Below are 16,011 nucleotides of genomic sequence, written 5' to 3' on the forward strand. Positions count from 1 at the left end.
ATGACTAAAGTGACTTAGCACACATATGTATTCATACATCTCCTCTGTTTTGGATTTCCTCCCCATTTAGGCCACCACAGACCACTGAGAAGAGTTCCCTGTGCTGCACAGCAGATTCGCCTTAGCTATCTGCTTTATATACAGTATCAGTAGTATATGTGTACCAATCCCAATCCCTCCCACCCCCCTTTCCCTGGGAGCGAGTCCATAACCCTTCACATTCCTTCTGCCTAGGAGCCCTCACTGGGAGGAGAATTCACCTCAGTTCATCCCCAGACACACATGAGCAGGAAGAGCAGCTGCTGGGTGGAGGATTCCCTCAAGTTGTTATGAACTGGCTTTTTTGGACAAAAGCCATTGGCAGTGACCAAATGCCACTGGGAATGTCTAGTACCATATATCACTCTGATAAATCTGCCCTGGGTTTTATGTATTTCCGTTTCATAATTGCTGTTCTGGCTGAGTCGAGAAGGTGTCTGTGTATGCCAGGCATGTGGAGGGTGGGGGAGACTGTGACCTGGCTGGAGATCGTGGGCAGATCTTTGCTCTGACGTTTGCCATTTGGGTCTTTCATGGACTACGGATCTTCTGTCTCTCAGCTTTCTATAATTAGATGCAGGCCTGGAAGACAGACTCCTCTCTCAAGAGTTGGGGTTCAGGAGGAACACTTGCCCCGAAGACTCACAGTTAATTGCACTCAGTGGTGAATTCCTCCCACTGGAAAGGATTTAAAATCTGTCTATCAGTATGTCTCTGCTCCAGGACAGATGCCTATCCCTGTCAGGTGGCACAGGATGGGGAGAGAAAAGTCCACTCTTGCTTAGGCATCTGTTGTTTTTTTTTTTAAAATTAATTTTTATTGGAGTTTAGTTGATTTACAATGTTGTGTTAATTTCAGGTATACAGCAGAGTGAATCAGTTAAGCATATACATGCATACACTCTTTTTTGGATTCTTTCCCCATATAGGCCATTACAGAGTATTGAGTAGAGTTCCCTGTGTTATGCAGAAGGTCTTTATTACCTGTTTTATGTATAGTAGTGAATATGTGTCAATCCCAATCTCCCAGTTTTCCCCGTGCCCCCTTTTCCCCCTTGGTAACCATAAGTTTTCTACATCTGTGACTCTTTCTGTTTTGTGATAGGTTCATTTGTGCCTTTTTTCCAGATTTCACACTAAGCAGAATCACATGGTATGAGTCTTTCTCAGTCTGACTTCACTCAGTATGATGATCTCCAGGTCCGCCTATGTGGCTGCGAATGGCATTATTTTGTTCTTCTTTAGGGCTGAGCGGTGTTCCATTGTGTATATGCACCCCGTCTTCTTTACCCATTCATCCATTGCCTAGGCATCTCGGAGGCTGACTGAAGAACAAAGGCCCCCAGGCACCAGTGTTGGGATGACATTGGTCCTTCTAGTGGCTTCTTTTGATGCAGGAGAGCTTGTCTCTGATCATAATTGTTTAGCCGCTGTGTTTAGTGTCTCTCAAAGGAAACAGGAGTTGCTCCTGCAAGTCTGGAGACCAAGAATGACTCCGTGACTTTCTGTGGCCTGCACAAAACCCATGTTACTGAGTTCTGCAGCAGACAAGGAAGGCATCTGTTTTTGTTTGAGTCATTAGGGAAGTTGTGCCCCCTCCCGAGAGTGGCACCCAGAGGTTTTCTGCTGGAGATAGGGAAGGTGGCAGGCGGAGGGACAAGGCAGCCTCTGGCGCTCATGGACCACCTCTCGGGAGATAGGTAATCTCTGGGCCTGAATGGTCTGGTTACATTTTCAGTCTGGGGCTCTGACCTCACAGAGAAAGATTTATGTTTTCAGGCAGGAAAGTCTCCCTGACTCAGGGCATCATGTTTGTTTTTGTTTGACTTAGAAGAGAAGTAAGCTGCTCACTGCAGCCATGCACAGCCCTGCCAATTAATTAACCCATGTCAATACCACACGTTGTACACATTAATTACACTTTTACCTATCTGTGAGAATTAATTGCAAGTTTGCTAAGTGCTCTGAAATTTTCTTGGGACTGAAAGGGCCTGGGAGGAATGTAGACATTCTTGTCTGCTTGAGGTTGGGGGTGCCGACAGCTTCAGATGGGTGCAGTCTTTTCTGCAGGAGCCTTCCTGGAGCATTCCTGTGACTCCTGAGTTATCATCGCTTGGCTGTTCTCAGAGTGGCAGTTGACGGGGGGGGGGGTGGCCACACCCACATGGACATCCCCGTGTCCCTTTGCAAGCGGTCACCCTTGCCTCTGTTTACTCTTTGCATAAAGACGTTTGGTCAGGAGTGTGGTTGAATTAAAAAAATCACCAGGGATCCTTCTTATTGTTGCTATTACACTTGATTTTGGAAGTGGAATCAGAGGACCGGTCAGGAATCCCCAGATCTCCTCAATCTAATCTGCTTCTTTTTCTCTCTCTCTTTTCACAGTGGGGCATTTTCGGAAGTGGTCTTAGCTGAAGAGAAGGCAACTGGAAAACTCTTTGCGGTCAAGTGTATTCCCAAGAAGGCACTGAAGGGCAAAGAAAGCAGCATTGAGAATGAGATCGCCGTCCTGAGAAGGTGAGTGCAGGAGGGCGGCCTCCCCACGCCCTCACCGGGGGTCATGCCAAGATGATGAGGTCTCTGATGCAAGGGAAAGAGGAGGCTACAGGGAGCCGCACGCCCAGTGGCTAGAGAGGGCGGCCAGGACGCTGACCTGCAGTGAGGAGTGGGCTCGTTAATCCTGACTGCTGTTTATGTGGGCCGTCCAGAGCACTTTCCATATTGTATTTCATCTCCTAATGTTCGTGGCAGTCACTTGAGGTCATTATTCTTTCCAAAGAACAGGGCAGTCTGGTGGACTTGGCTTTGAACTGAGACCCTGCCACTCCCTCCAGCTAGGGGACCTTGGGCTGTTTCTGAGCTCTGCACCTCCTCCATAAACTGGAGTTAGTACATCCCCCAGGTGTTCTCAGGATTAAGTGAGACGGTGCTTAGCAAGTGTCTGTGCGGCACCTGCTGCGGAGTGAGTGCTCAGTGAAAGGGTGGCTGCCACTGCCACTGTGCCCAGTAGTATTATTGGTTTCTTGTTGTTGCTTTATTTTATAAGAAGGAGGTGAAGCTTAGAGATGAAAGTCACTTGTCCATCGCCTTGCAGCTCAGATGTGGCATAGCCTGGGAGGTCAGCCCCACCAGTGTGATTTCCACACTCTTTGGTGGGCCTCTTGCTCTTGCCACTCACCCTGGCACCTGGCACCCAGTGAGTTCCAGAGCTCACTGGTTACCTGCTTTACCTCTTCACTGAGGTTGGTTTTGCTCCCCCCGTAATAGAACCTGGATGGGGTTTCTGGACCCAGTTCCAGCGTGCATGGGTTTTCCCTCACCAGCAAGCGATTCTGTTGCCAGCAAGCTGTCCAAGAGTTCAGCTCAACCCTGACATTGTCCACCTGGAGACAGAGCCCGATCCTGCAGGTGAAGGGCTCAGTCCCACAAGACCACCCCCATCAGGCTGCTGTCTGAAGCTTGCGTGTTACCTGCACTTCGGACTGACTGGCTCTAAATCAGATGCTCCCACGACCCCCTCCTGGGCGTTGATCAGTTTGCTAGAATGGCTTGCAGAACTCAGGAAAACCCATTTACTCACTAAACGGCCGAATTATTATGAAAGGATCTTAAAGGATGTGAACCAAGAACCAGATGAAGAGATACACACAGCAGGGTCCTGAACAAAGAGGCTTCTGTCCTCCTGAAGCGTGAGGCCAGCGTGGCACACAGAAGCATTCTGGTTCCCCAATGCGGAAGCTCTCCAAAAAGGGACAAAAACTTGTCCTTTGGGGCTTTTATGGAGGCTTCATTATATAGTTGTGATTGATAAAATCATCGGCCATTGGTGACCGATTCAACCTCCAGCCCCTCTCCTCTCCCTGGAAATCTGGGGGATGGAATGAAAGCCCCAACTCTCTAGTCACCCGGTTGGTTCTCCTGGCAGCTAGCCTCCGGCCTGGGCTTCCCTGGTGGCTCAGATGGTAAAGATTCTCTCTGCAATCTGGGAGACCCAGGTTTGATTGCTGGGTTGGAAGGATCCCCTGGAGAAGGGAAAGGCAACGCCCTCCAGTATTCTTGCCTGGAGAATTCCATGGGCAGAGAAGACTCGCTGGCTACAGTCCATGGGGTTGCAAAGAGTCAGACACGACTGAGTGACTAACACACACACACAGAGCCTCCAGCCTGGTGCTTCTAAAAGTCACCTCATTCACATAACAAAGACACCTTTGTCTCTCACACTTAGGAAATTCCAAGAGTTTTATGAGCTGGAAGTTGGGACCTGTGGACAAGACCAAATGTATATTTCTTATGTGCGTGCTAAGTTGCTTCAGTCGTATCCAACTCTTTGTGACCCCATGGACTGTAGCCTGCCACGCTCCTCTGTCCATGGGATTCTCCAGGCAAGAATACTGGAGTGGGTTGCCTTTCCCTTCTTCAGAGGATCTTCCTGACCCAGGGATCGAACCCGGGTCTCTTATGTCTCCTGCGTCAGCAAGTGGGTTCTTTGCCACTAGTTCCATGTGGGAAGCCCTATCCCAGCATCTCAGAACTAAGTCAGAGTAATGCCTCCAGCTCAAAGATGCCGAGAACCATTCTGAGGTGGTTGGATCCTCCCAAAAGGTGGTCTCCCGTTAGCACGGTGTCCAGGCCTCTCCCCTCATTTTCATGGTCAAGCCATTCTCCCCATGTCTCCCAAGGTTTGAGGGAACAAAGTTTTATATGGGACTTGCTTTTGTGTAAGTGTATCCGAGCATTGTGCTATGAAGTTTTTAAGCTCTCCTATTAGCAAAAGATGCTAGAAATATCCTTGAGATTTTGGGGATTTGGAATCAGCACAGAGTAAGAATCCCTGTACAGATAAGTGAAAAAGAATGGGAACACGCCTTACTGGGTCTCAAAACAAAGTGTCTGGGTTTTCCTGAATAAGCTCTCCCACTTCTGTGTCTTAGAGACCAACTGTGCCCACTGAATGACGCTTTGTTGCCATCAGTACAAGCCCAGCACCACCGAGGTGGTTGGGATCTTCCTGTCCTTTTCAGCATATGTGATATGTGTTCTGGAACAAATGAGTCTCGATAGTACTTTTTATTACAAGCATTTTCTCTTATTTGTTTGGTCTCTTAGGGACCTGAAGAGTTTCACGTTGTCCTGTGAGGACTGCATGAAATAATTCTGTGGCAAAGAATTTGGGAAAACAAATTTCTCTACGTACATTAGCATCAAGCAGGAAAACACTATGTTAATGAAACATTTATTTAAATTGCCCATTTTCCAATGTGAAATCAGCACCCGGAGAAGAGGGATTTGGCTGTGTATTAAGTTGAAGCCACGTTGCAGATATCTGACATTTTAGATGGAAATCTGGGTGGGCTCAGAGCCTTCCAGAGGTTCTTCCTTGGACACAAGGGCTGCCTGTTGCTGAATCAACGAAGGGTGCCTTTATTTTTGGGTGTCTCCCTCATGAGCTTAGAAGCCACAAAACCAAGGAGGTCAGGTTTTCTTTTTGGTGATATTTTCTGTCTCCCTGGGCAAGGGCAGCAGATGCAAACTTCATAAACCAGTCCTGGCTCACGTCTTGGTCTTTCTGCCGTCAGTAGCGCCTCCACCCCGTGGCTCCCTCAAATGGTGCACACTTCAGCAAGAGGGCAGTTCAAGCAAGGCAGGACCAGGGACTGGGAATCACTTATTTTGATAGTTCTCACTCTCTGCTATTGGGGTGCCTTGAAGTGTGACCCTTCTTTCAGGAGTGGAAAACCAGTGATTTCTCAGGGGAGAAAATGGGCTGTATCTCCTATATGGGTTTTGGTCCCTGTGAATGATTTACAAGTAGAATAAGAGGCTGTCTCATGTCATAAGCAGTCGAAAGCAAAGTGTAATATATTAGTTGTAGAAAAGATAGTTTTGGAACTACTGTCAAGAGCCACCATTGAAACATTCATTCATTTCACTGATGTTTATTAAATTCCTGTGCATCAGTTGGCACTGCTAGGTGCTGAGATTGAAAAAACAAGAAAATTCTTGTCTTCCGGGAGCTAGATAAGTGCAATGACATTGTAGATACCGAATGAGAGGTCTTACCAGGGATTTAAGAGTAGGGCTTCCCATTTCTCCCTTTGGGGTTGGGTGTGAGAGAAGGCTTCCTGGAGGAGGTACGTCTAGACAGTGAGTATATTTTGCTAAGGGAAGAAGGGCAGAGGGATATTCCAATCAGGAGGAGGCGGGGTAAACAGAGGAAAGGAGATGGGAGGCAAGCTGGTGTGCTGGGAACTCCACGGAGCCCAGTGGACCAGGCGGAGGGTTCCAGGTGAGATGTGAGGGCCCTGAGGTTGGGGAGGTTGGATCATGGGATGCTGTATACCCCCACTTTATCCTGCAGACAGCGGGGAGCCTTGGAATGTTTTAATGGAAGGAGCAACGTGATCAGGATTGTTTCATAAAGATTATTGTTGCAGAACGAAGAAGGTGGGGTAAGATTCACTATGCGGGGAAGCAGTTAGGCAGCCATTGGAGGCACGGCAGTGCATCAGAATCGGATCTGTGGGCTGGGATGCAAGAGGCAGAATGGAATCTCCAGGACGCAGAGACTGGGGAGGAGCTGGGAGACAGTTGAGGGGAGAGCTGAGTCTAGGATAACGTCCAGGCTTCTGATTGGCTAGGTGGGTGGATGACAACCTCATTAACTGCGATCAGAAATCCAGGAGCAGGAGGGAGGTGGTGAGTTCTGATTCAGACATGCTGGTCTTGGGGGATGGCCGGTCGACGATGGAGGTCTGAAGCCCAGCCATGTCCTGGGCTTGCTGAATAATAAATTAGTCTGAAATCATGTGTTAAAAAATCCTTTGGTCCTCTGTAACTAAATCCTTGAAGACAGGGTTCTAAAGAGGCCTGCATTATTCCAAATTCTGTAGTATTCCCTGGTCATTGGTATATTTTCAGGCTATTTTTCATCTAAGGAGGCCCATCTGGGAGACTGCTTGCCCTCCTCTGTGCTGAGTTTATTGCAGGGTGAGAGATTTATGTTTTTCATTGGATTAAAGTAATGTAGCTAATATATCCTTAGGATGTCTCTATTCTTGCCCTGAAAATAGTTCCAAAATGAATCTCTTACTTGATAAGTGGATATTAAACCAAGATCAGAGGGAATAAAAAGAGACAGGCTTCATGGTAGGCAGTTGCTATGTAACATCGAGGGATTCTGTCTAACTGGCAGGAGGCTGGGTCTGTATGGCTCAGCACCAGCCTTCCCTGGAGGAATGGTTAGCTCAGGTCCTGTGAAGGGCATGTTCTCTGCGTTATGGAATATCACAATGTTAGTGTTACCACTGGATTATGGAGCTTATCGTTTCTGTGGTATTATTTATTTAGAGGGCAGGCAGTGCTCAAATCTAATTTCAAGGCAACACATAAAGCATTTATGGAGAAGTAGAAAGGAAAATACCCACTCCAGTGTTCTGGCTTGGAGAATCCCAGGGATGGTGGAGCCTGGGGGGTTGCCGTCTATGGGGTCGCACAGAGTCGGACATGACTGAAGCAACTTAGCAGCAGCAGCAGCAGAAAGGAAAATATACAAACAGCCTGCACTGAAATGACGGATGAAGGGAATGCATGAAGATGGAATATAGGAGACGAGAGAAGCAAAACCGATGTCTTCAGAGTAACCCTTTTCCTAATAGTTGGGGTTACCAAGGCTTGAACTGGTTCAAGAGTCACTGTGCTCATGAAACATGGCCCCAGGATGCCATACTGTTCTAATGGGTACTTTATTGGCTGCAGAGATGATCTTTCCTGGGGGAGAATTCTCGCCTGGGTAGGAATTGCTTTTAAACTGCAAGTACCTCATTGTGGATACACGGGGGAGTCTCAGCTCAGGGTCTCTGCCTTTTTCCCTCTAAATCAGTGTTTCTCAACCCTGATGGCACTTTAAAATCACTCAGGAGTCTTTTGCAAACATCCTGACGCCCATGCTCCAGCCTGACCAATTGAGATAGAATTGGAGATAATGGTGGCTACTGGGAAATTTTAAGAAGCACCCCATCTCCATCCCAGAACTCTTACATGCAGCCAGGTCAGTGTTGAGAAGAACTGCTCAAAGGCTTTGGCTTCATGGTCTCACCTCCCAGGGGGATGAAGATGCTCTTCATGTGCCCAGCAGTATGGAGAAATGTGTAAACATGCATATATGTGCACATGCACACGCACACACACCAGACATAAACACGCATATATGTGCGCACACACACGCACACCCCAGATGTAAACATGCATATATGTGCACGCACACACACACCAGACGTAAACACACGTATATGTGCGCACACACATGCACACACACACCAGACGTAAACACGCATATATGTGCACGCACACACGCACACACACACCAGATGTAAACACGCATATATGTACACACACGCATACCAGATGTAAACACACATATATGTGCGCACACACACACACCAGATGTAAACACGCATATATGTGCACACACGCACACCAGATGTAAACATGCATATATGTGCACACATGCACACATGCACCAGATGTAAACACGCATATATGTGCGCACACACATGCACACACACACCAGATGTAAACATGCATATATGTGCACATACACACACACCAGATGTAAACATGCATATATGTGTGCATACACACACGCACCAGACGTAAACATGCATATATGTGCACATACACACACACCAGACGTAAACATGCATATATGTGCATGCACACACACACACCAGATGTAAACATCCATATATGTGTACACACACACACCCCAGATGATGCTTCCTTTAGGTGAGAGGGCTCATTTACTGGAGCAAACTCAAATGTGGTCCCTCTTGAAGAGCTGGATTTCATCCTTAGAGGGGAACTGATTCAACTCTGTTATCCCCCTCAGTGGGAAGCAGGCACCAGCCACGAGCTGGGTTCAGGAGTGAGAACCTGGCTTTTTGAGGGTGGCTGGGTTGTAGGGGCAGTAATGGCCATTCCCAGACTGGAGAGGCTGGCATAAGGCTTGGTCAAGTCAGCAGGACTCTCACTGGCAAGCCCGCCATTCGAAGGGAATCAGGGCTGCTGAAGGCAGCAGACACCAAAGCCCAGGATCTGCTATGGCAAGGTCAAGGATGGATTGCGGACAGGGCGGTGAGGCTGTCTTCCTGGGAGAGCATGAGTCAGCACCACAGCCAGGCTCCGGAGGCCTGGGCACTCCTTACAGGAGCTTCATTCCCTGGCTCTCTTGGACTAGACATGTTTCTCTCGGCACAGACTAACTAGAGGCAAGGCAGGCAGCTTGAGCCCCCAAAGGAGAGGACAGCTGGTTTTGAATTAAGTATTAGTCTTCAGAGAAAGGCTTTTCTGTAAATTAACTCGTTTAAATCTGGCTTGCTTCTGCTCCTGCAGCTTTGTTCTGACGGCAAGCTGGCCCATTTGCTTCTTTAAATCACTGCCAAGTGCCAGTTTATTGTGTGTGTCAGAGAAACAGACACTTCAATAGAAATTCATCGATTCAGAGCGAACAAAACCACTTCTCCAATGACTGAAAGTGGCCAAGCTGGTAAAGCTGATACTTGAGTTTCTCAGGCACCAGTACAACTTTTTAAGGATCTAATCTGCCTAGAAGATGGTGTTCTAGCACGGAGAGACCTTTCCTGTGGAAACATACTCTCAGAATGAAGGACACAAGCAGGAAGTGTGAAAAGGAATGTCTGGAGGCCATGAGATAACAAATAGGGAGGTGGCTCTCTTTCTGTTATGATCCTGGAACCCTTTGCTACCCTGAAAAACTTTTGCTGAAAGTTCCCTTAATTTGGGAAAAACTGTGCAATTCCAGCAAAACAGGTTGAGGGATGTGGTTAGGTTATTTGATGGTGGCTATTTTTGTTCTATGTGTCTATGATTAAAGCCACAGTCTTGTCAAGCTTGGAGCGTGCACACGCGGGTGTATCAGCTGCAGGACTCGAGTCGCGTTGGAAAGTTGACACAGCCCTTCTTGGACCTGTTCACTGCAGGCTTAGTGAAAGCGTCAAACATACATAAGAGCCAACGCTAGTCCATCTGGCCCTGCTGGAGAGCCGACCTTGGAATCTTGCCGAATTTGGTGAACTTTTTCCTCTAACTCTGTACTTCGCTTCTCCATTTCTTCCAGCCCTGTGGATCTGACTGTAAACTCAACTTTGTCCAGACCACTATTTGCTGGTCATCGTTTATTTCATCCTAACGGTGGGCATGTGTATAAGAAATAAAATTGGCCTCGTGCCAACGTGACTGTACAGCCAAAAGAGGATGCATGGGGTGCTTCCCAGTGGCTTTCCCATGGTGCTTTTTGTCCAAGGCAGATAATCCAGGAACAGTTAAAAAATTTGGCTTGAGATCCAGGAGCAGTGAATTTTTATGAGTTCTATCAATTTCTTGCGTATTGCTGTGAATAGGAGGAGACTAGAATTGGTGGTGTTCCTTGCTGCAACAGGGATATTCAGACTAGTCTGGCCAGGAACGGTGGTTTATCTTTCCAGGGACCATGAATCTCTGGAGTGTCTCCCTGTGTGCGTTTTCTGCTTCCCAAGTACCACGTGAAGTGTGGCTCTCATGATCAGACAGACTTTTTCTTCATGCACATGAGATTTTAATTGCACATCTGCTGTTGACCCTCTCCACCTTAATTCTGTGAAGTCACTTGCTTGATGGGATCCAGACTCCTTGGTAAACAGCACCCTCCCCTCCACTTTACCATCAGCAGCTTTCACCTCCCCACCGTCCAAGTTCAAGTTCATTCCTCCAAAAGGCACAGATGACTCCTGCATAGATGATCCAGACCCCTGCCTCTCCTCTTTCCTTTCTGCTTCAGTGGGCTGAGCCTCAGTTTGAGACACCCTCTTCTTCAGGGTTTCCCCCGATTGTCCCTCCCTGGGGGGCCCTTCCCTCTGAGACCCCACGGAACCAGTCTTACCTCTGTCCCCCCCCCCGACTGTGCCTGTGAGGTCCTCTTCCTGAGACCATGGATTTCCAGAGTCCAGTCCAGAATGAAAGGCAAGGTGGGGAGCATCGAGAGGAGGAGTGGGTGAGGGGATTCAGGTGATAATGAGGGTTAGAAATGCTGGGTGCAGGTGCTGACTCAGTAGAGACTAGAGCAGGGAAGAAACCTCTGCTGATTTCCATGGGCTTTCCATCAGCCGGGGGGGCGGGGCGCCTTCTAGAAGACGAGCCAGGTTTGAGGGGAAGATGATTCTTCTACAGCAACAGGGTTGACTTAATCTAGTCTGGCTGTTCCTGCCACTTTTTATACTATATATATGACTCTGCAGATATTTAGAGTATTTGAAGAAACATTGTGTTTTATCACACTTTAAAGAACAGTGTTAGTTATTTGCATGCTTATTTCCATGTGCTGTCTCCCTGTCATCTAATCTGACTGTGTGCTTGGATAGTTCAACACTTGCGTGGATTAGTTGGTGGTTTAAATTCCTCTAAATTATTATTATCTTGGGAAGTGTTTTCTCTCTTCTTCAGTCAACTTACTTAGCTAATGAGTCATATGAATTTCATTTAAATGATTCCAACATAAGTGTGTGCGTGTGTACACATATATACCTACGTATCTTATCTGATATTTCAAAAAAAAAATCAGAAAAGCTTATATTTGAGGATCCTTCGAAACCTGAAAGGCTTAAGTACAAGGAGTCCTGGGATAAAACCAGGATGGCAAATACAGAAAAAGAAATAAATATACACCAGAAGTTCACTGTTTCTTTTCTGTTAAACTTTAGGTTGTGTCAATTCTATTTTCTACACAGTTGCATCATTGTTTACTTGGATAAATGATTCTAGTGAAGCTTTATTTATGACTCATTATCTAGTTTAAATTCTATAAAGTTTGGTGAATAGACTTTATTTTACATATTTCGAGTCCAAGGTTACCCTTTGGGTGGTTTAAGCGGTTACCATTTGAAGGCCTTATCACTGACTTTTGTCCTCCAAGTCAGTCTAAGTTTGAGATTAGAGTCTTAGGTGACTGGTCTGAAGTTTTTATATATGTGCTGAAAGAAATAATTTCTAAAATAGTGTGTGTATGTATATGTATACATACACACACACACACATATGGAATTTGGTAAATGGGATTTAATATTCATTTTTATCTATTTGCATTTTTCTTTTATACATATTTTAAAAATAACGTTGACTGCATGATTCAGGCATGAGGTAGGTCTCACTGAGGAATCCCAACCGTCAAGGATATTTATTTGTAAACAAGTTCAGTGGTGTGATGGATGTGTTGTTTTCATTTTTGTTGAAGGTTACTGAACTGATGTGCTAAATGTACACGTTTATATATGTGTGTATGTGTGCATAAATATGGACACATGTATGTGTATGTAGATACACATATTTACATATACACTTATACACATTTTAAATGCATTTCAGGTTTTTTTTTTTTTACATATTTTCACTTAAGAGCAAAAACTTCCTTTTGCTTAATTTAGTCAATATACCTTCAAGGCTGTCAATAATCTGCTGTCTGGGTGCCTAAATAAGATCATAAGGCATAAGAGAAGCTTTTTTAAACTGTTAAAATCTTCCAGTGTTAGGGATTATGCAAATGTTAGGCATTGCTGCTCTCATCATACTATTGTAAGAGTGCAAAATAAATTGGTGGGAGAGCTCAGAGCAGAAATTGTACCCATTTTGAAGTGCAGAGACTGTAATTTGGATGAGATGGAGCTGGGGAGACGTTGTGGAGCTGTTTCCCATCTTTAAGGATCCCCAGCTTGCCCTTCTGTTAGGAAACTGCTTTGGGAACTTTATTCACTGTAGATGCAGCCCTGGGGAATCAGAAGTCTTATGACTCCTGGGACTTGCCTGACGGTCCAGTGATTAGGACTTCGTGCTTTCATTGCTGAGAGTGTGGGTTCAATCCCTGTTCAGGGAACTAAGACCTCACAAGCCAAATAGCCAAAAGAAGTCTTATGACTCCCAACAAGTAGGAGGAAATAGCAATAGATTTAAAAAGGCAATAGATATCAATTGATTAAATTAACAGACTGATAACTCTAAAATCAGAATTCAAGCTTTTGTCCCAACCTTGTGATCTGAAGTCTAGAGCCATACATATCTACCCTTTGAGATCTTAAAAACAAATATTCTACTTTGTCATCATTTAAAAACTAGCTGGGACTTCTAGGAGCCTCATTTTATGTAACCTTCACTATAAACCTCTCAAGTGGATATTATTCTTCACATTTTACAGTTGAGGAGCTGGGACTTATTTAAGAAATTTCTGGAGGCCTTTTGAGTAGACAGAGCAGGAAGTCAGATCCAGATCTGTCTGTCTTTCCCATTATGATTTGCTCTGTCTGGTGTTCCCATGTTGTTGAAACAGGGCCACATACTCTTGGTGTTAACCGCAGCCCACTGCATATGGGTGCTCATTAATAGTGAAAGGAAATAATCTCTATTTTATACTGCCATTAGAGGGTCAGGATAAAATATTAGTGAAGACCTCAGAATTAGCCTGAGTTTTGACCTGACTCCCCCACTTAGAAGCTGTGGTGGTGGTGGTTGTTTAGTCTCGAAGTTGTGTCCAACTCTTTCCCACCCTGTGGACTGTAGCCTGCCAGTCTCCTCTGTCCATGAGATTCCCCAGGCAAGAATACTGGAGTGGGTTGCTGGTTCCCTCTCCAGGGGGTCGGATCTTCCCAACCCAAGGATCGAACCCGCGTCTCCTGCGTTGGCAGGCGGATTCTTTACCACTGAGCTACTTTACCACTGAGCTACCAGAGAAGCCCTAGAAGCTTTGGGCAAACGATTTCAACTTTGTGCCTCCCTCATCAGGAAGATGTTGGTACTCACCTCACATTGTTGTTACGGAGATTAAAGAACTGACGCATACAGAGTGCTTATAACAGTGTCTGGCACGTTGTGTGAGCTCAAAGAGTGTTTGCTGTTTATATAATTACATGTATGAGGGACATCTGGCTGGACAGTGGAAACAGGAGGAAGTGCCTTCCCAGAAGCCACATCACATGTGTACGGCCTCCCTGTTGGAGCCCACAGAGGCCCTGCTGGCAGAGGACGCGCGGCCAGCCACAGGGAGGCAGCTCCCTCATCCAGCGGAGGCGGTACCATGGTGCTGATGCCCGGCGTGACTGCAGTTGTCAAGAATGCATCTGCTTTACTGTTTCTCTTAAGCTGTGAAAGCAGATACTGTTTGTCTCTCTTGCTGTCTTTTTCCCCTAACATGGCAGTCACTAAGCATTAGAACTGGAAAAGGACCTTAGAGATTTTGGTCCAGTTGTCTTGACCTCCAGATGGAACAACAGGTCTAGAGAGGTCAAGCGAGTGGCCCAAGGGCACAGAACAAACTCATGTGAGTGTGCAGCCAGAATGATGGTTTCTGGCCTCCTCCTCCAGAACTCTATCTACACACCACGCTGATTGTCTTGTAGAGCATCCCTTGGGAGAATGCAAGAAAATGACTCCTACTCATCAGAAAGGTAGCTTTTTTTTTTCAATCCCATGTGGCATGCAGGATCTTCCCCAGTCATGCCCCTTGTACTAGGAGCATAGGGTCCTAACCCTGGACCTCCAGGAAGGTCAGTTTTTCCTCATTTTGAAAGGCGCTGTGGTATGTTTACAGAGACTGAAGGTTCTGCCCTGGTACCCTGGCCACATTCCAGTGTGAGATATGGGATCTGGTTCCAGAAATTCCCCTGGTGGTTTCAGTTATCTGTGCTGTTCTTTCTGCCTCCCCTCCTGGGTGCTGATGCAGGGATGCTGCAGGCTGCTGTGATTGCTCTCATGTTCTGCCCCCAGCTGCCTCTGGTTCCCTGGAATTTGCTGCAGAGGAACTCAGAGTCTGGGTTAAAGATGAACCTCTGGGAATATTTCCTTCCCGTTTCGGGTGTGTTTGAGGACCTTGGTCCTATGTGCCAGCTTCTTGACAACAGATTGGCGATACTACTTCTCAGAAGCGCAGTAGGAAGAAGCCAGCTCCAGACTGTGGAATAATTAGGGAAATATGGAAAGTGCTGCTGTTGGAGGGGTCATAGTCTGAGAAACCTGTCCGCCTTCCCTGTGTGGCTTAGGAGAGGGAGACGTGCTGAGCACCCAGGCTCCGGTCCTGTGTCTGCTTGCTCTGTTTGACCCCTCTCTCTGTACCTTTCTGCAGTGTTCTAGAAACAAACGGAGAGATGGCTTGTCTCATACTGTCCTGGACATCAGAGTGGGTGGAGGGACGTGGGTCATTTTGCAGTTGCCCCAGGGTAGGTGCCACAGGAAGTGGAGGCCGCTGAGGAGCTGACCACCCAGGAAAGGTACTGTTGGAGGAATAAGCCCATCGATTCAAGTAGCCACAGAATTTTCCTCAATATCAAGTTGTTACACATTCATATGTAATTTTTTCTAGATATAAAAGTAAAATTCCAGAAAGAAGTTGTTACTCAACATTAGATGTTCTTTCTAGTGAGTCTCCTTGCTGCAGAGCAAAGGATAATGTGGCTATTTCTTTAAAACCAGTGCATCCCTCCAGTTGAGGGGGTTGGTTTGAACTGTAATTCCAAACATCCAGCCCCGATTCCCTCACTGTGGATGTCTGGTGTGTTGCTTGCTGTTGTGTGTGTGTGTGTGTGTGTGTGTTTAATCCTGGCAGGGCGCCTCCAGGACAGATTCCCTTGACACAGACCCTGGGAGGTGGCCTGAAAAGATGGCAGCAGTTGAGGTGGCATCCCTGTCTTGGATGGAATATTAGTGGTGTCGTCTAGAACATTAGGCTTCTCTAGTGGTGCAGCAGTAAAGAATCGCCTGCCAGTGCAGGAGACGCAGAAACGAGAATTCAGTCCCTGCGTCAGGAAGACTGTGAAGAAGCGGCTACCCACGCCAGTATTCTTGCCTGGAGAATTCCATGGACAGAGGAGCCTGGTGGGTTACAGTCCATGGGGTCACAAGGAGCCAGACGTGACTGAGCGCACACACATTAGAACATTA

General features: G+C 46.6%; 1 protein-coding gene across 3 annotated transcripts in view; it reads left to right on the forward strand.

The window, feature by feature from the left end:
* The window catches only part of CAMK1D (calcium/calmodulin dependent protein kinase ID), a 393,058-nt gene that overhangs the window by 155,179 nt on the left and 221,868 nt on the right, over positions 1 to 16,011 (forward strand). For all 3 annotated transcript variants that reach the window (XM_069547252.1, XM_069547254.1, XM_069547253.1), the window contains exon 2: positions 2,425 to 2,556. In XM_069547252.1, the coding sequence (XP_069403353.1) occupies positions 2,425 to 2,556 (132 nt within the window). The remainder of the gene's footprint in view (positions 1 to 2,424; positions 2,557 to 16,011) is intronic.

Source organism: Ovis canadensis, chromosome 13 (genome assembly GCF_042477335.2).
Source record: "Ovis canadensis isolate MfBH-ARS-UI-01 breed Bighorn chromosome 13, ARS-UI_OviCan_v2, whole genome shotgun sequence".
Classification (NCBI taxonomy): domain Eukaryota; kingdom Metazoa; phylum Chordata; class Mammalia; order Artiodactyla; family Bovidae; genus Ovis; species Ovis canadensis.